Raw genomic sequence first — 20,464 nt, 5'->3', positions numbered from 1 at the left:
TCCGATATCGTTTACGATCAAAATATTTTCTTTCTTCAAGATTTCAGTTATATAATTGTATTCCATTGTTTTAATACATTTTACCATCTAATTTTTGCGAATGATAATAATTCAATCACTTTTTAATCACTCGGTAAATATTAATGTAAAACAACGAAACTTTGCCTTCAGAAAAGAAGCATTAGGATCTATGGGCAATGACGCTCCTCTGGCGTGTTTGTCGGAATTCCAGCCATTGTTGTACGAGTATTTCAAACAATTATTTGCGCAGGTACGTAAAATTTGACTATCGTTACCTTGAAACGTAAAATATTAGAGAAAAGCAAAAAAAAAAGAAATTACAGAAATCAACTTAACAATTAAATACGATGAAACATATTTGATATGTGCGTTAACGTTTTGCGATTATAACTTTTATTTAGGTAACGAATCCACCGATCGATCCATTCCGCGAGAAGATTGTAATGTCGATGCTGTGCCCAATCGGGCCCGAGGGTAACATTTTGGAACCGAGCGAGTTGCAAGTACATCGTCTATTCCTGCCTCAACCGATATTGTCTCTGAATGATCTTGAGGTTCTGAAGCACACGACTCATCGCAATTGGAGAGCAAAAGTAATCGATATCACTTACCCTGTTGAAGACGGGCCTGGAGGTTTGTTGAAGACGCTGAATCGCGTTAACAACGAGGCTAATGCGGCCGCTAGAGACGGTTATCAGCTCCTCGTGCTATCCGATCGACAAGGTGGTCCGACAAGGTAAGAGTCCAATCTGTAAATTAAAATATCAATATTCTAAATTAATTTTAAAAGAAAAAAAAAAGACTAAAATTTATTTATTGATTTTAGAGTTCCGGTAAGCAGCCTGTTGGCTCTGGGCGCCGTTCATCATCATTTAATCGAAGAAAGACAGCGAATGAAGGTTGGTCTTATATTGGAAACCGCCGAGGCCCGAGAGGTGCATCACATTTGCGTGCTACTTGGTTACGGGGCGGACGCCATATGTCCTTACTTAGTATTTGAGATGGCGAAAAATCTGAGAGCGGATCACGTTTTCGATGAAACCTTTACCGATGATGTTATTTATAAGGTAAGCCTCACAAAACGAAAATTATTGTTTGGAAATAAAAAGAGTCTTTTTGTTTGAATATGTATAAAATATAAAAATAAAAATAATTAATCGCTTAAATTCTGCAGAATTACGCAGAAGCTATGGAACGAGGAATTGCGAAAGTGATGGCCAAGATGGGAATCTCGACTTTGCAATCCTACAAAGGAGCGCAGATATTCGAAGCAGTTGGATTGGCCGACGAAGTCATCGATAAGTGCTTCAAGGTACATTTTTCATATTATAGTCCATAATACGAGATTTTTTTAAAGAAAAACATTCATATACTTTGTCATTAAAAATATATAACTTCCAATATATAAAAAAATTTATTAAACGTTTTTAATTTTTACAAATTTTTCAAATTTGTAATCAAATATAAGTAAATTAAAAATTGTTTTTCAAAGAACATTATTTCATTCTTCAGATGCAAATGATTAGCAATTGGATCCAATTAATGATTATTCAATGATTCAAACTTTTTGAATGATGCATCTTAGCTAAGTTTTATTTATCTTATTTATCTTATTAGTAAATAATATTTTGGTTAATCGCAACTATGCACACTCGAATTTTTCAGGGCACTCACTCTCGTATTGGTGGTGTGACATTTGATATTTTGGGCAAAGAGGCGTTCGAGCGACATCAAATAACATACTGGGATAAACCGATGGATTTGTTGGTCATTCGTAATCCAGGAATTTATCACTGGCGATCCGGTGGCGAGAAACATATCAATGATCCCGTCAGCATCGCTAGTTTACAGGTAACAAAAACATTTTCAGACATAACATTAAAAAAATTAAAATATTATATAAACAATTTACATTTACTAAAAAACGTAAAAGGTACAAAGTTCTTATTTTAAAAAAGAATATAAGTATATAAAATGCGTTTTTTTTATAACCTTTTTTTTTTTATCAGGAATATGTTGTCTCCAAGAACAACCCTGCTTATGAGAATTATCGTAAGACGACGATGGAAGTGGTCAAAGCTTGCACTTTGCGTGGCCAACTCGAACTGAAGAATTCGCGTAATCCGATTTCCATCACAGACGTGGAAGCTGCGTCGGAAATCGTAAAACGCTTCGCGACCGGCGCAATGAGTTTCGGCAGCATCTCCTTGGAAGCTCACACTACTCTGGCAATCGCTATGAATCGTATCGGCGGCAAATCGAACACCGGTGAAGGTGGTGAAAACGCGGACAGGTATGATAAAAAAGAAAAAAATGATAAAGAATTAAATGATTTACAAGTTTAAGAATTCTAGATCAACATCATTTATGATAATTACCGCAACTATTACGATAGTTGCGGTAATTATCATAAATGATGTTGATTGAATCTGTAAACAGCTGTTATCGTTATCAATAGGTATCTGAACCAGGATCCAGAGTTTAGCAAGCGATCGTCTATCAAGCAAGTAGCGAGTGGTCGCTTTGGCGTTACTGCCAGTTACCTGGCGAACGCAGACGACCTGCAGATCAAGATGGCGCAAGGCGCGAAACCCGGTGAGGGTGGCGAGCTTCCCGGTTATAAGGTCACTGCAGAGATTGCCGCCACCAGGCACTCGGTAGCTGGGGTCGGTTTGATCTCGCCACCACCACATCACGACATCTATTCCATTGAAGATCTGGCTGAACTTATCTACGATCTCAAATGCGCCAATCCAAATGCCCGCATTTCCGTCAAGCTCGTATCCGAGGTCGGCGTGGGCGTTGTCGCCGCCGGCGTTGCTAAGGGTAAAGCCGAACACGTAGTGATATCCGGCCACGATGGCGGCACCGGCGCCAGCAGCTGGACCGGCATCAAATCCGCCGGATTGCCCTGGGAATTGGGCATCGCCGAAACGCATCAGGTGCTGACAATGAACAATCTGAGATCACGCATTATTGTTCAAGCAGACGGTCAATTGCGCACGGGTTTCGATATTGTGGTGGCTGCGCTGCTTGGGGCGGACGAGTTTGGTTTCAGTACCGCCCCGTTAATTGCAATGGGCTGCACAATGATGAGAAAATGCCACTTGAACACCTGTCCAGTTGGCATCGCCACGCAAGATCCAGTATTGCGAAAGAAATTTGAGGGCAAGCCAGAACATGTAATCAACTTCTTCTTCGCATTGGCTGAAGAGGTAAGGTTGACTTAGATTAAAATTTTTTCCATTTTTACTTTCCGTGATATATTTTTTTTTTTATTTAGCTTTTACTTTGCTTCTGTTTATGTATTATTCGTTTTTACTGTTATTTTCATGTTTTTATTTTATTATGATTTTAAATATTTTTTTGTTCCTGAAATTCGAATATTAATAATAGAATGTTAATTAAATTGGATTTTTATATTAAAATTTTAAGAAATTTGAATATAAATAAATTATATAAATATAATATACAATTTTTAGTTTTTGTGAATATTATTTTAACATCTACTGAATTTATTATTTTTCTTGTTTTTATAGGTACGTTCGCATATGGCGAGCCTGGGCATCCGCAAATTCCAAGATCTAATCGGACGCACAGACCTTCTTAAAGTACGTGATGACATCTCTGTTGAAAAAGCCAAAACCTTAAATCTCAACAACATTCTGCGAAATGCGTTGGACTTAAGGCCCGGCGTAAATATCAAGGGTGGTTCCGTAAAGCAAGATTTCCAATTAGAGAACAGACTCGACAATAAACTAATTGAACTAGCTGAGCCTGTTATGAACGGAGTACATAATCGAGTTGATATCGAAATGAACATCAATAACGAATGCAGAGCATTTGGATCAACGTTGAGTTATCATATAGCTAAGTAAGTATATCGATATTATCGAGTTTTTCTTCCGAGAAAGAAGCAAAACAAAACAAATATATAATTTTTATCTTACTAACAATAGTAATTTCAACTTTCTTATTCTTATTTATTTTGCAATTGCTTCACAGACGATTTGGAGAGGATGGATTGCCCGAGCATAGCATCAATATCAAGATGAAAGGTTCTGCTGGTCAAAGTTTTTGCGCATTTATGACGAAGGGTGTTCATGTCACCCTTGAAGGCGATGCTAATGATTACGTCGGCAAAGTAAGCACAAGTTTCTTAAACTATTGAATTTGACGTTTTATTGTAGTGAAGATCAAAATATTAAAAGCTTTTAACTCTTTTGCATAAAAGATAAATAAACAATTTTATTCACAGGGCCTCTGTGGAGGTGAAATTATCATATACCCGCCGAAGGACTCTGAGTTCAATTCGGAGGCGAACGTGATCGTCGGAAATGTCTGTCTTTACGGAGCTACTTCCGGAAAAGCCTACTTCCGTGGCATCGCTGCCGAGAGATTCAGCGTGCGTAACAGTGGGGCAATTGTCGTGGTGGAAGGTGTGGGTGATCATGGTTGTGAATATATGACCGGCGGTTGCGCCTTGATCCTGGGTCTTACCGGCAGGAATTTCGCGGCTGGAATGTCCGGTGGAATCGCGTACGTCTTGGATGTCGACGGCTCTTTCAAGAGCAAGTGCAATCCAGAAATGGTGGAGTTGTTGCCGCTCAACAAGCCAGAAGAAATTGCTTATGTGAAACAATTACTGGAGGAATTTATCGAGAAGACAGATTCGCTGATTGCACAAGATTTGCTCGCCACGTGGCCAGAACCGACCACGAGATTTGTCAAGGTATTCCCTTACGAGTACCAGCGAGCACTCAAACAGCTGGAGGAGGCGAAGCAACAAACTCCCAGCATGATTAATGGTAACGCACAAATGACGAACGGCAAGATCAAAGATATAGAGGATTCTATAGAAGACGCGGATATGGCACAACGAAAGTTGGACAAGATCAGAGGTTTCATGAAATATTCAAGACAGAAGATCATGTACAGACCGGCCGAAAAGCGTATAGATGATTGGGATGAAATATACAATTTCCAGGGTGTTAGGAAGACTCTGCGAGTGCAAGCGGCAAGGTGCATGGAGTGCGGCGTGCCATTTTGTCAGAGCAGTCACGGTTGCCCATTGGGTAACATCATTCCTAAGTGGAACGACCTCGTGTTTCACCAAAACTGGAAAGAGGCCTTGAATCAATTGTTGCAAACTAATAATTTTCCTGGTACGTCAATTCATATTAGAGAATATTTTTGCTGTGAATCCTACTTCATTTTATGATGATAAATTTTTTTCTATTCATCTACTAACAAACATGATTTTATTTTTTACATATAAAAATTTTTTATATATGTAAAAAATAATTTATTGTATTTATTATTATTTCACGAGAGCAATATACTAGTTATTTTTCTTTGCCAAATATTTTTCCAATCTGATAATTTTATCTCTTTTTACTCATTTTTTTAAATTAATTAAGTATATGGATAACTGTGTCTAATTCTGTGAAATTAAATAATTTAGAGTTTACTGGAAGAGTCTGCCCCGCACCTTGCGAGGGTGCATGCGTCCTGGGAATCTCTGAACCACCAGTGACAATCAAGAATATCGAGTGTGCCATAATCGATCATGCATTTGAGCAAGGTTGGGTCATGCCTCATCCGCCAACCCGTAGAACCGGACGGTTAGTAGCTGTAGTCGGATCCGGTCCCGCAGGTTTAGCCGCCGCTCATCAATTGAATAAAGCAGGTCATACAGTGACCGTATTTGAAAGAAATGACAGAATCGGCGGGTTGCTGCAGTATGGCATACCGACTATGAAACTATCCAAACAGGTCGTACAAAGAAGAGTCTCTCTACTCGCCGCGGAAGGAATCATCTTCAGAACGAATGTCGATGTAGGCAAGGATATTACAATGCAGGTAAGCGAACGTATTTTATGTGACAGTTTTTTACAATTTCATATATTTATATTATGTAGAGAAAATTTGATATTTTTATTGATATTTAGAAGGCATCCTAAAATTCATGAACTAAAATAATATAACAAAAAAGTTTTTGAAAAATATTATTTGTAGATTTTTGTTTTGAGCGGTAATTTTTAAAATATAAAGAGTTAAAGTTGATCAGTCAGAAATTACATTTAGATGGTTACCTGTCGTGCGATCACTATTTCCGCTCACGTGATTCATAGGCATACGACTGTCTAAATATATTTGTGATTGACCAGCTTTAAATCCTTGTATCCCAAAAACTATTATTTGAAATAAAAATTTATATTTGTATAAGTTAGATGTAATTAAAAAAATTTTTTTAATGTAAAATTTTTCAATTTCTTGGATAAAATTTCCATATCTTTAAATTCTTAATTTTTAAAACTTCTCTACAGAATTATAAAACATTCCAATATAGATTTTTCCATTTACTATTTGTACAACAAAATTATATAATACTCCTTGTTTTTTATACTAATTCACTCACGCGTATATATATATTATTGTAGGAACTTCAAGAACAATACGACGCGATACTGTTATGTACAGGCGCGACATGGCCGCGAGATCTGCCGATTCCGGGTCGACAGCTGGAGGGAATTCACTTTGCCGTGAGCTTCCTAGAGCACTGGCAAAAGAAACAAATGGGTAACGCAGCGCACCTAGATATGCGGCTGATGGCCAAGGATAAGGATGTTATCATCATAGGTGGCGGCGATACCGGATGCGATTGTATAGCAACTTCGCTACGTCAGGGTGCGAAGACAATTACAACCTTCGAAATCTTGCCCGAACCGCCAGCCCAAAGGGGCAACGATAATCCGTGGCCTCAATTCCCACGAGTGTTCAAGGTTGACTACGGTCATGAGGAGGTGTCCCTGAAATTCGGCCGAGATCCGCGTAGGTACAGTACGTTGAGCAAGGAATTCCTGGACAACGGAAACGGCCACGTGAGTGGCATTAAGACGGTGAACGTGGAGTGGCGAAAGGATGAGAATGGTCGATGGAAGATGGAAGAGGTACCAAATTCAGAAAAAGTGTACAAGTGCGATTTGGTACTACTCGCCATGGGCTTCCTCGGACCTGAGAAGTACATCGCCACGGAAGTGAATGCTGCAATGGACGAAAGAGGAAACTATAAAACTCCAGTTGGAAAATATTGTACAAGTTTACCCAAAATATATGCGGCAGGCGGTTAGTGTATAATGTATCATGATATTATACAAAAAGAATTATTTTATTGAATTTATATCTTCAGTTTTACAAAAAAAAAAAGTTGTTCAGATCTTGCATCTATTATAAATTTACTAATGATCTTATTTCTTTAAAAGCTTATAATGTCTTTTGTTTGCTTTTATTACGTATATATAGAACTTTAATATATATATTTTTTAATATTTAACTTGTAACTTTCTACCTTGTCACACAAACTTTTGATTATCAAAGTCGTTTTAAATCAAAACTGATAGTTATCTAAATTAATTTAAGTATAATTACACAAAAGCATGAACATTATTATATAAATTTTTTTGTAAAATAGATTGCAGACGTGGACAGTCTCTCGTGGTATGGGCGATTGCAGAAGGCAGAATGGCTGCGAAGGAAGTTGATTTGGCCTTGATGGGCGAAACCGGCCTTCCCGGAAGCGGTGGTGTCATAATTGGCGTTAGCGCTTAAGGACCTTCATGATGGATGTTGGTCTTCCAATTAAAACAAAGAAAAGATCCCCGTGCACGCGTACTGCAAGGAAAGAGTCGTCTACCGACTCTCAGGAGGCAAGGAAAGATTCCTTAGAGATCTAAGGATGCGAGTGGGACTCGAGGATTCGAAAGTTCCATAGAATCCAAGGAGATACAAGCCTAGAATCGTAGAATTCAGAAATTCAAGAGTCCGAAGAATGTAAACATTCGTGAAAATCCATGGATTCAAACTTCCAGTAATCCAATGATTCATAATTCCTAGGATGTGGAGATCGAAGGATTTTCCTAGGACTAAATGACTCAAAAATTTAAAGAATTGAACATCTGAAATTGTTAAGAACCTAAAGACCAGAAAATTCGTGTATCTGAATTTTACGACAATTAAGAATTAGGGTTCAAGAATTCAAATATTCAAGGATCTAACAACGAGGCCATTAGAAAAACAAGTTCCAACTTCAGATATGAAAATTAAAGAATTAAAAAAATTAAAGATTTTTAATTATAAAGAGATAAAGGAATATGTAACTCAAAATTGTGCAAGAATTTAAGCATTCTGTCAAGACATTTTGAAAATCAAGAATTTAAACATATAGAAATTTTATCCAAGAAATTAAAAAATCTTTTATTTCAAAAATTGTTTAATCACATCTAACTTATATGTCAATGTATATGATAAAAATTTAATAATTTTATCCTTTGCAGATAACAACTTTAAAATCGAAAAATTTAACATCGGTTATTTGGAAAATAAGAAATTTAAAAAATTTAGAATTGCTGATAAAGAAGTCCAAAAATCTGCCAATAAGACACTAGGAAATTCGAAAAATTAAAGAGCTTGGCATTCGAGTATTCGCAGGTTTCAAGCGATTACAAGCATTCGAGGATTTAAGAATCGGAAGATTTTCAGACCTCGATCTGAGGATGTGATAATCAAGTGAGAAACGAGAAACGAAGTACGATAATTTTTGTGGCGTGAATCTCTCCGTATCAGAGTATCCGTATCGAATAATAAATGTAATTTTTCTGTAGTGGAATCGTCTAAACATCTCGTTCGTCCAATTAGAATTAATCATACGCGAGAGAACTAGAGCTTTGAGTATAGGAAAACATACTGAAAAATGAGCTGATAGCAGGATACGTAACTCCGACGGATTTATATTAGGCGATATACTTTGCCTATGCTAAAATATTCTTTTAAACGTGCAACTACAAATTATTTTAAAAATAAAAATAAAGAGAGATGTTTCAGTAAAGCATTATTTATAAAGCACACCTGTATGAAACTACTAGTGTTTTCCAGCTTTTCAGAGCAAATATTGAAAAAGCAGAAATGATATTCTTAATTATTATGCAGTTTAGGTACTTCAAATACAATTAAAAATTTATTCCGTTATAACGCAAAACGTTCGATTGTGATTATTAACGAAGTTTATGTGTAAGTACAAAAAGTATTCGTATATCGCCATTTTTCCTCTGTACGTTTTAATTAGCAATTAAGGATGTAAACATGAATAGACCATAAAGCGTTATATAATAAAATAATATTCATACATTATCATCTTTATTTTTTTGAATCTCATTTTATTAGTCAATAGCAGATAAACTCAACATCTATAAAATATAGATGTTATATATTTTAAAATATTTAGATATATTTTAAAATATTACGTTGTACTGATACATCGTATATAAAACTATGAGCGACAACATATCTGTGACGTTTATTATTTAATTAGCAGTATAAAAATATTTTTATAATTAAAGATATTACTTTAGTAGATTTTATATTATTTCATTATTATTAAATATTTTTTTAATTCGACCTTAATGAATTTGCTTTGTAATAATTTTTAGTTAAAAACTACATTTATTATTTAAGGACTAAAGATACAAACAATAAAAGTTTGTATACAGATTTGTTTCATCTTTCTTTTAGAATGTGTGATGAACAATTAATATTATTGCAAAATAAAATGATGGCATACGAATACTTTATGGTACACTTATTTCTTGTTCTCCAGTATATGGTCACTAGTATTTTTAGCATTCTTGGGCATTCGCCTAGGTTGCCTAGCGTATTATTACAGATCTGCTTATATTATCGATGAGAAAAGTTAACACGAATTGCCGAAAGATCATGCTATAGCATAAATGATAAAAGGACAATGTAGCACTTGTACTATATATATATGTCGTTTCACTGCAATTCCATAATAATAATTCTGCCAATTATTTCACAATCAAATTTTTGCAAGTGAATAGAAAACGATCGTTTAATTCTTTAACCGCACAACTATAATTGTGATCAAACATAAACTTGATCATAAATTTATTGCATCTGAATTCTGTTAGCAAAATAATCATGACATTCTTAAAATATATGAATTCACAAAAAGCAAAGAGAAAAGATTTAATTCTTTATAAAAATTGTATATAATTTAAATATAAACAATATTCAAAATTTACTAATTGCATAACTTTGTAAAGAATGATTCAATTATTTTTTAATTAAACATTGAATTAAATAAACATCTCAGTTTTGATTTAAATATAATTATTGCAAATAATGGATTCATTAAGTAGAATAAAATAAAATCAACATTGGTTAAAGGGTTAATATCGACGAATTACTTAACTGCGCGTCTTTAATGCTTTCGTAAGCTGAAAATATTCTACTGAATTGCTTTTATATTTATATAAATCGCAGTATTACTTTTACTTACGCGTATACTATGGAGAAAAAAGCATCAGCTTTTAATTTTTCGTAAAGTTCACATTTTTGAAGAAAATCTACAGCTAGGCCTTAAATTAGAAATCTACCGCTGAAGAATAATTACCAACGAAAAAAATTAACGTTTCATATTTAGACGATTTATTTCTAATGCAATTTACCTTTTTATTCATAGCCATGTAAATTTCAATAAATACAATATCTTGAGACAATAAATATATATTGAACGTTACGAGTAATACACCGTCTTTGACTTTTTCTGTTTATAGTAATTTTCTAACCCATTTTGTGTGATCATATAGTACAATATTCTGTCGTACATGTATAATGATTAATTTATAACAAAAACATATATCAATCAAAATTTACTTTTATGATTATTAATAAAATTTAAATTAGTTAAATTCATTATTTGATACTTTTAATATAAGAATAATTTTTGTTTATGATCCACACGCGAAATAAATTAGCGTAAATAAAAAAAACATTCTACATATATCTTTTATGTGAATTTCTTAGTACTTAATAAATAAAATTTCTATTTATTTAAGTTGATCTTTCCAGAGGTCACTGATTCATTAAAAAAGAACATGTGTTGACAAACAGATGTATTTTTTTTAGTATCAGAATTTTGCTAGGGTTAAAATCGTTCCTGGAAAGCAAATGAAAGAAGAAATGCCAAGGAATTTGCAGTGCAACAACGAATCGACGAATTTGTTATCCGTATCACGCTCCTCCAAAATCGCCGGCGAAGTTTTGCCTTCTCTCTCTCTCTCTCTCTCAAATTCCTATAGCGAAACAACAGGAGATAATGGAAGATGACCACGTCAGCCATATCATCGGGTTTATCCGCGATGAGATTGTTCGATCGGCCGCGGATGTGATTTGCGAGGGTTATTTTCGAAGAGCGGTCTACGGTTTCGTTGTCGATTGCGCATATGAGGCTTGGATGCGCGCGTTTCAGGTAATTCGCAAAAACCCGAGTAACACACAATGTCGCATTGAAATTGATATGCTTACCAAGATAGCATCATCTTGATAATGACATTTTATCGGTACAATCGAGTGTTACTTGGAAAATGTCGACAATCATGTGATTGCTATATATCTTATAACTAAAATACCAAAGAGAATTTAAGAAAGTTCTTTTTAAGTTCCTGAATTATGAAAGCAATTCTTTTTCATCTTATTTTTTTCTAAAAACATTGTGAAGAGTTCAAAAAGAATTTACAATTTTGAGATCTTTTTAAAAACAAAAGTAATTCTTTTTATACTTTATAAGAATCGGCAATGAAAGGAATTCTTTTTTAAGAATTCTTTTATTTCGAATTAATTAGATTAATTTATAAAAAAATTAAAAAGGCAAATATTTTTTTAAGTTAAATAATTATCTGTTTTATTTGTGAATCGCTATTTATACTTTATACGCAGGAAAATATTATTCTCGTGCTAAGAAAAGCGATTACTCAATTTATAATTTTTTTCTTTTAAATGAGAGTTGTCTTTACAAAAAATATTTTTTTGATAATAATTTTAAAATACATTCATTCTTTACTTAATATTTATTTGAAATAAACTTTTATGTGCACATAGAAAATACACTTGAATTAAATATTATTTCAAATATTTTATAAGTTGATGTATCCGCAATATATCATATGCAATATATGCATCAAACTGAAATCTTCAAGAAATCTTTATGTTTTACATCTTTCTGAAAAAATCTTACAATAAGTCCCGCAAGTCTCAATGTTTCACGCACTGTTCATAAAAAAATGATGGTCTAGTCGTTTTATCGTAGATTTTTTTAAATTTATTATGTAGTATTATGTCGTGACGATTCTAATTGCATATAGTGATTGAATTACTTAAAAATGTGACACTTGATTTACTATGCATCATTGACACATAATTAATAAAAAAGTAAAAAAAAATATATATATATAATTTATATATATATGGGGCATTCCACGTGAAAGGGGTCCACCTAAAAATAAACTGTTTGGAATTTTTTAAATGATAATGAAAATATGTTAGTGGATGTATTGTATAAGATTAATCATAAAAAAAAAGCATTATATGCCTTGCTTCAAAGATATTGAAGGCTATTGTTTAAATTAAAGAAAATTTTTTTTCTTTTTTCAATATTTTTAATTAAAATTTAAAAAATTTTAAAGACATGATTTTTTTTGGATTTTTTACGTACTTTCAAATAAAAGTATTAATTTTAATGACAAAAATTTAATAGTATCAAAAAAAGTAATTTTTTAGTTGTAAATAAAAAAAAATAAACAATTTTATCCATTTTTAAAAATCTGAAAAAATTCTCAAAAATACTTCAATACGTGTAGAATATCGCACCACAAAGAAAATTTTGGGATCGCAATGGGATCCTCTCAAAAACAAATATTTTTTCCAATACAAAATTATAATTTCAGTCAAAAGCTAGATATAGCTAGTGTTTGGGTCCAAGCATTATGCAATCACGCCGTGAGTATCACGCCGTACGCATACTGTGCTATCATCACATTACTCACGCGACGTGATGGAAGCATACATGCGAGCGCAATGAATCGCATTATGCAACGAAGTATCGCACAGTGAGTATCACACTGTGCACTTACCGTGCTATCATCACGTTACTCGCAGGACATGATGGAGACATGCGTGTATATTATTAACATTTTTATTGTTTATGATAAATAAAAATTGTTTATGATAAACAAAAAATACTTTTTTTATAACTGTAATATAGAAAATAGCATTTTCAGCTGTAATTGCAGGTTTAAAATGTGTTTTTTTTACTCATTACTGTATATGATAATTAGAACCGGAGTTATCTTATTTGACTATAACAGAGAATTGAAATTTGTTAAAATTAAGTAATTCACAATTTTGATAAAAAAAATGTTATTTGCAATTGCATCGACGACGTGCCGTGACGCCGCTCGTAAACAATCGCGAAGCGCGTTGCTACACAGAATTTATAAATATTGATTAGGCGTCTGTGAATCGTACATCTACAAACATCGAGTTTAAAGCTTGACGTGAAAGAACCAATTAAAGTGCTTTGTGCTGTTCTTTTGCTATACAACTGTTTCGGCCGCGTGATTTTAAGATTACTCCAGATACAACGTGTATAGACGTGTACGACTTTGGTAAGTATAATATGTGTATATACTTAATTTATAATTATTTCATTTAAGATATTGAAAATTGTTTTAAATTTTTCTTTTTTTTGACATTTATAGCTAAAATTATAAAATTTATAAGGAAATTTCTAATGGTATTTCTAAAGTTTCTGAACGCAGGAAAATTTTAAATCAAGAAAATTCTAAACAATAAAAAATTAAAAACATGTATAATTTTGTAACAAAGTACTGTATTTCTTTTAAACTAAACTAATTTTTTAAAATTATTTTTATAGATAACCACCACATTTTGATAGAACTTTTTTTCTTTCACCGATTATGCAGTGTATTAGATTTTTATAAATCCCGTCCTAAATAATAAATATTTCTTTACTTTGAGTCTAAAATCTGTCAAACACTACTTTGACAAATGTATAATCGTTCAAGTTTCAATAGAAAATATTAATTATAAACAAAGTTATTTAATAAAATAAAAATGTGTGTCATATTACCTTCATCTTCTCTATATTTAAAAATGTATTATTTATCGTTCAATCATAACTTTTTTCAATATTTTAAGTTGTTATTTTAACACTTAAGAACAAATAAAGTTTTCTGAAAATCGTAACTAACCAATTTTAGATAACTGCTATATTCTATTGAAGCATATATAATATTTTAAAAATAAGCGACAATCCAGCGATAGCCACATTATTTTTAAATATACTGTTAAAAATTGAAAGCGATTGATTCAATGGCATTTGAAAAATTGTGATATTAACCATGCACGTCACAAAATAGGCTTTCATTAATGTTTTATATCTTTGTGATAAACAAATATCTTTTAATTTTTTTTTTTAATATTGTATGACATGTAAAAACTTTTTATTCGTATTATATTAAACGTTCAATGTAAGTTATTAATAACATATAATAAACGCCAAAGTCAATATTTTTTAACCCGTCACTGTGATGTTCTTCCTTAAAACACCGTGAATTAATCTTGCAATAATGTCTTTATCTGCACGTATTAACATGACCATAATATATATAACGTATATTTTTCTTTCTTTAGATGCAGCACAGAGCTGCCTCCTTTTTGAGAGACCATTAAACAAAACTGTATTTAAAGCAGAAGTCCAAGAAGTTTTAAGGACAGTAAAACAGCGCGTAAAAAGTCGAAAAAATAAAAATAAAAATAAAACCAGCAATGGAAAGAAAAGCAGCAAGGAAGACAATGATGGACTCTAAAACACCGAACAATCAAAATTAAAAATTAAATTATATAAATCTTTACAACTCACAGTTCTTTTGTAACAGTTGGTATTCGAAATCTACATATAATCGTTTGTTATAATTTTTATTTAATATTAAGGAACATATTAGCGCGATTAACACGTTAGAAAATGTGTGCATTTAAAAGAATACATGTGATTTAGTGCATAATTTACAGTTAAAGAGAATCTTTCAGAAGTTGTAAATATTTTAATTATTGTGTCATTTAAAAAATTGACATGAGCAAGTTGATCATAATGACATATGACTCGACTTGTTATTACAACAGTAGAAAAACACTGCAAACGAAACAGTGCACGTCCAAACGGATAATAAAAAAATTAAGTCTATCAATGATACATATTAGGAGTATAAATAAGTTTCCGCCGTTTTTTATCAAAAATTGGGCATTTATTGTGAAAGAACGGTACCTAATGTTTTATTCGAAGTATTGTCCATCGCTAGCCACTACTTTTTCCCATCTTTCTGGCAGCATACGGATACCGCGTCGGAAGAATGCTTCATCTTTTGAAGCTATCCACAAATCGACCTAATTTTTTGTATCTTCATATGATGTGAAGTGTTGCTCAGACAGGCCATGCGCCATCGATCGAAACAGGTAGTAATCAGAAGGAGCAATGTCTGGTGAATACGGCGGGTGGGGTAAAACTTCCCAATTGAGTGTTTCCAGGTAGGTTTTGACCGGCGCCGCAACATGTGGACGAGCATTATCATGCAGAAGAATAACTTTGTCGTGTCTTGCGTAGTAGTGGGCACGTTTTTCCTTGAGTACTCGGCTCAATCTCATCAATTGTGTTCGGTAGAGAGCCCCAGTAATGGTTTCATTACTGGGGCTCTCTGGGTTTGAGCAACTCATAATACACGACACCAAGCTGTTCCCACCAAATACACAACATGAGCTTTTTGCCATGAATGTTTGGCTTGGCTGTCGATGTTGAAGCATGGTCAGGTGGTCCCCATGATTTCTTCTTCTTTGGGTTATCGTAGTGGATCCATTTTTCATCACCAGTAACTATACGATGCAAAAAAACTCTTTCGTTTATGCCTGGCAAGCAGCATTTCACATGTGAAAAATCGGCGTTCAACGTTTCTCGGCTTCAGTTCATATGGAAGTTTCCTTGTTTTTGAATCATTCCCAATGATTTTAAGCGATGTGAAATTGCTGGTTGAGTCACTCCTAATGTAAGTGCAAGTGCTTCTTGCGTTTGGCACGAATCTTCATCTAATAATGTTTCTAATTCCGCGTCTTCGTACACTTTCGGCCTTCCGCTACGTTCTTTGTCTTCGACGTCAAATTCACCGTTCTTAAACTTGTGAAACCACTCACGGCAACTTCTCTCACTTAATGGCACCATATGCTTCTACAAGCAATCGATGCGCCTCGGCTGCAGATTTCTTCAAATTAAAGAAGTAAATCAAAAGCTTCCGCAAATGACACTTATTTGGCTCAAAACTCGACATTTTCGCATGAAAAAAGATATATGATGCTGATACAAAATCGCTAATATTTTAAGATTATGTTGTTACCAGATGTCAAACCTTACGATATAACGTTTTACAACAGACAATTTCAACCATAATATACTAGTGGCGCCATTTTTTGTGAAACGGAAACTTATTTATACTCCTAATATAAGAAAAAGACGAGTTTATGATTAATTATATTTGTGCGACAAAGCAGAATATTATATACGCATGCAAATATGCGAGCAAGTATCTTTGCAACAGGCAAAATTTTGCAGAAATAGTAAATTTTATCTATTTCATCAATCGCGTATCGATTTTGTATAAATTGCGCCATAGGTATCTCTAATTGAGTCGAGTTGCGAATGTTGCGTTCCAAAATTTATTGAGTTTATCAAGTGAGTCTGTTTTTGTTTCTGAGTTGGTTTTTTGTCAAGTCTGTTTCTCGTTTAATACAAAATTTTGTACGACAACGAACTGGAGAATCTAATCTGTGTTATATGAAATCCTAAATATTTATATATAATAAGAATTATGGATAAGCTCCACGAACGTTGTTATTGCGTACACAAGAAATGTAAGAAATCTGAATATATGCATATACATATGTAAATGATAATAAAAATAAAAAATATAATATATAATATATGCAATTATATGATTTTTTATTATTTATTGTTATTTTATTATTTTTTATTTTTTACGTATACATTCTCATGAGATTCATATTGCTTGCATGCATGCAACCTTACGTGTGCGAGTCATACAAATCTCACGTGTAGATTAAAAATGCGTTCTCAATTGAAACTCATATGATTCGCACGTATGAAGTCGCACGCAGATTATCCACAGGGCGTGCGCGCATCATAATATCACTATGCAAGCATTTTGTTATCTAGGATATAGTATAGAACCAGCCTATATTGATAATAATTATTAGTGGGCGCATCGGTGTACGAAAGCCCTGTTACATAATACCACGAGCTAGAAGAAACTGATATTGAAAATTGTTCTGATCCTACCCAAGAAAGAATGTTTGTGTATTTTCATCGAATGTGATCGACGATCATTTTGAAGAAGCTGGATCCGAATCAACGAGCACATGACTGGCTAATACATCGTAGTTTCTGGAAACATTGACGATACAAGGGCTATATTGCTGGAAAAGCAATTATAAACCACGTCTCTCTTTAATAAGCTTATCCCTTGGGAGTCGGGAGGGTAAGTTTCCTGTTATTATTTGGCAAGAATAAACGCATTAGCATGCTTCCCTTACTTTTGATAGTTAAAGAAGTAAGAAAACCCTGACGAACGAATGTACTTAAATTAGAGTCATATAGTTTTTGATTGATGATTATTTATTCTTGTATTAATGATTTTCCACCTATTATGGGAAACGGATGTCTATTTCGATGTTAACAGTGAAAAATTATATGAAGTTAAATATTTTTTTTTAATGAATGGAGATGCGTATATAACTAATGATAAGATAGGATGTAGTTCATACGAAGAAGTGATTGATATGCTGTGTAATGTGGAATTCTGAAATTTAAATTAATGATAGGGTAGTAAGCCTAATTCCTCGGTTAAGAAAACTGTTGTAGGGTCAAATAGTAGGTCAAATAGTAGGTCAGGTATGTTTTTTTCTCAAGATCATACAGTTAATGCCTGATTTCGTAAAGCGAATTTATTCAACGACGGTATTAAAATTTAAGTTGGTAAAGAGTTCTTTAGGAGGGTTCCTGAGACTATCATTGCATATTACATATAACATCTGTGGGTTAGAGTCGGTTGTTATTATAATAAAATATTTGCGTTCTTTGGGTATGTTAGCGAAAAGTAAAATAGAAGAAGTGGGACAATTTTAATAAGAATATTCTCACAAAAGAGTATTTGGTGTGGAAACTCCTTATAATAGATAATAATATTTTGGTAATTTAACAACAAAATTTAAAAGTATATGTATATTTACATAAAAGGAAGTTGCTGAGGTAAATCGATGATTCTGAATACTATAACAAAAATAAGGTTAGATAATTCTGTAAATAATAGAATGAAGTTAACTAAGATATATAAGCTAAGTAGCAGGAGAGCGTTGGAATATTGTTCTCTTTAATACTATGCCTTTGTAAAAGTAAATGGAATAATATAATGTATATATTTGGAGGTTTCATGTCATTTGGCACGGAGAATCTTCACTATACTCGTATATAATAATAATTTGGTAACCTAAAAACAAAATGGAAAAAATATATTTACGTTAAAGAAAATTGCAGAGGGAAATTGCTGGACCTGAATATTATAGCAATTGTAATGGTAGACAATCTTGTAAATAATAGAATGAAGATAGCTGAGACATTCAAGATAAGTAGCAAGAAAACATTGGAATGTTATTTTCTTTAAGGCTTTGCTCTTGTAAGTGAAATTCTACAATATACCCATCTGGAGGGCACATGCCATGGTGATGAAATAATAACTCAAGTATGCTTTCTCTAAATATTACTGTATATACCTTCCGTCAAAGGTGAAATTATATTTACTTTACGGCATTACTAAGAATAAAATGATATATAAACTTTTATTCAGGTTATCGAAGTGGATACATGAAGTCATAGGATTTAGGTGCGTTATATTTACTTTACGGCGTTACTAAGTATAAAATGATATATAAACTTTTATTCAAGTTATCGAAATGGATACATGAAGTCATAGGATTTTATGTGCGTTTGCTATTGCTAGAGGGCGATAGAGCCTGGGTTGTAATTGGTTATAATTAAAAATATTGTAATAAAAATAAAAAAAAGGAATTTTAATTAGATTAATTAAAAATAGGAGCGTAAGATTTTGACTGATAGAAAAAGTTGGCTTTAAATTTAAATTTATAAGGGTATAAATAAATTCCATATTCTACAGAAGAGGCTGGTGAAATCTTTTATTAATTAAATATAAAGGGAGGGACTGTTAGTTTCCTTGAGGATTTTTAACCTTCAAGAAGAAACTCAATAATTACGCAAAGTATCCACTTATACTTTGTATAGGAGTAAGATATAACAATATCTGTCTTAGGTTCTGTTATTAAATTCCTCAATGTTTAGGAGGAGGATATGCAATAGAATCAATAAATTTAGATAGGTGAATAAGGTTTAATTCTGCAAATAAGTCTAATACCCTACAATATTATACCTTGTTGGGAATTTATTTGATTTTGTTTTCCGTTTTGTCCGTAGAAAAAAATTATCTCTTTGGTCTTAGCAATTATTATTTATAATTATTATTTATTATCTTATATTATTTATTATTTATTATTTAATATTATTTATTATTTAATATTTATTATTTAATATATTTAAAAAAAAATATTAATGAAAGTAGTGGTTTGCTTTAAGTAAATCGATTCAAATTATATGCAATATAGAGATATCTTTGGATAGAAATCTAAAAATAAAAGTCATTTTTTAGTAGTTGTATAAATTCGATTTAGTAATTATTTATTTAAAAAATATATATATATATATTTATATAAAAAGAAAGTATTGAATTAAAGTGAAAATGACTAAAAATAATGATAATAAAAAAGGAGGTGGGAAGAAGGCTTGTTCGAAAGAGTCTTATTTCCCAAAGAACGAGGATTTTGAAAATTTTGCAAAAAAAATAAAAAATCAAAACTCGGAAACACCAAATAACATTAATAAAAAACACGGTTATCTTTTTCTTCCCCCTCCAGTATCTCCCCCTCAGGGAAGTTCCAGAGGAACTACGAGTAGTAATATTTTAACAAAATTCTTTGATTCTAACGTAATTAGATCAGTAGTTAGTAATATAAGTCGTTCAACTGGGAGTCGTTCCACTGAAGACAAATAATACTAGCAAAGTGGGAGGCTTTGAGACGTTAGATAAAGAACAGTCCTCTAACTGGAAGGTTTTGGATATAGGGTCGGAGATTGAAGTCGGGAGTGAAACACTAATTTCTGAAAGTTCAGGAAATCAAATCTCAGACACTCCTCAGGATATCAATTTTAACACAAACCAAGAGTTGTTAGAAACGAAAACCAGGCATATGATGGACAAATCAAAGGAAACACCTGAAGGCCTTAAGGCTCCTGATTCCCCAGCCGAGAACTCCGCATTGACGGTAGCGACATTCCGTCGCGGACAAAATTAGAACTAATACACGGGAAACGTGACAG

At 32.8% G+C, this 20,464-nt stretch overlaps 1 protein-coding gene across 4 annotated transcripts in view; it reads left to right on the top strand.

The window, feature by feature from the left end:
* The window catches only part of LOC105197574 (putative glutamate synthase [NADPH]), a 40,153-nt gene extending 29,528 nt beyond the window's left edge, over positions 1 to 10,625 (top strand). For all 4 annotated transcript variants that reach the window (XM_026138387.2, XM_039451376.1, XM_026138388.2 and 1 more), the window contains 13 exons: positions 172 to 271; positions 423 to 757; positions 848 to 1,088; positions 1,196 to 1,333; positions 1,687 to 1,872; positions 2,031 to 2,314; positions 2,480 to 3,236; positions 3,561 to 3,895; positions 4,027 to 4,165; positions 4,280 to 5,186; positions 5,486 to 5,883; positions 6,465 to 7,149; positions 7,496 to 10,625. In XM_026138387.2, coding sequence (XP_025994172.2) covers positions 172 to 271; positions 423 to 757; positions 848 to 1,088; positions 1,196 to 1,333; positions 1,687 to 1,872; positions 2,031 to 2,314; positions 2,480 to 3,236; positions 3,561 to 3,895; positions 4,027 to 4,165; positions 4,280 to 5,186; positions 5,486 to 5,883; positions 6,465 to 7,149; positions 7,496 to 7,632 — 4,642 coding nt within the window. In that variant the 3' untranslated portion in view covers positions 7,633 to 10,625. The remainder of the gene's footprint in view (positions 1 to 171; positions 272 to 422; positions 758 to 847; positions 1,089 to 1,195; positions 1,334 to 1,686; positions 1,873 to 2,030; positions 2,315 to 2,479; positions 3,237 to 3,560; positions 3,896 to 4,026; positions 4,166 to 4,279; positions 5,187 to 5,485; positions 5,884 to 6,464; positions 7,150 to 7,495) is intronic.
* The last annotated feature ends 9,839 nt before the right edge of the window (positions 10,626 to 20,464 follow it).

Source organism: Solenopsis invicta, chromosome 1 (genome assembly GCF_016802725.1).
Source record: "Solenopsis invicta isolate M01_SB chromosome 1, UNIL_Sinv_3.0, whole genome shotgun sequence".
Lineage (NCBI taxonomy): Eukaryota > Metazoa > Arthropoda > Insecta > Hymenoptera > Formicidae > Solenopsis > Solenopsis invicta.
This window is presented reverse-complemented; position numbering and strand designations above follow the sequence as displayed.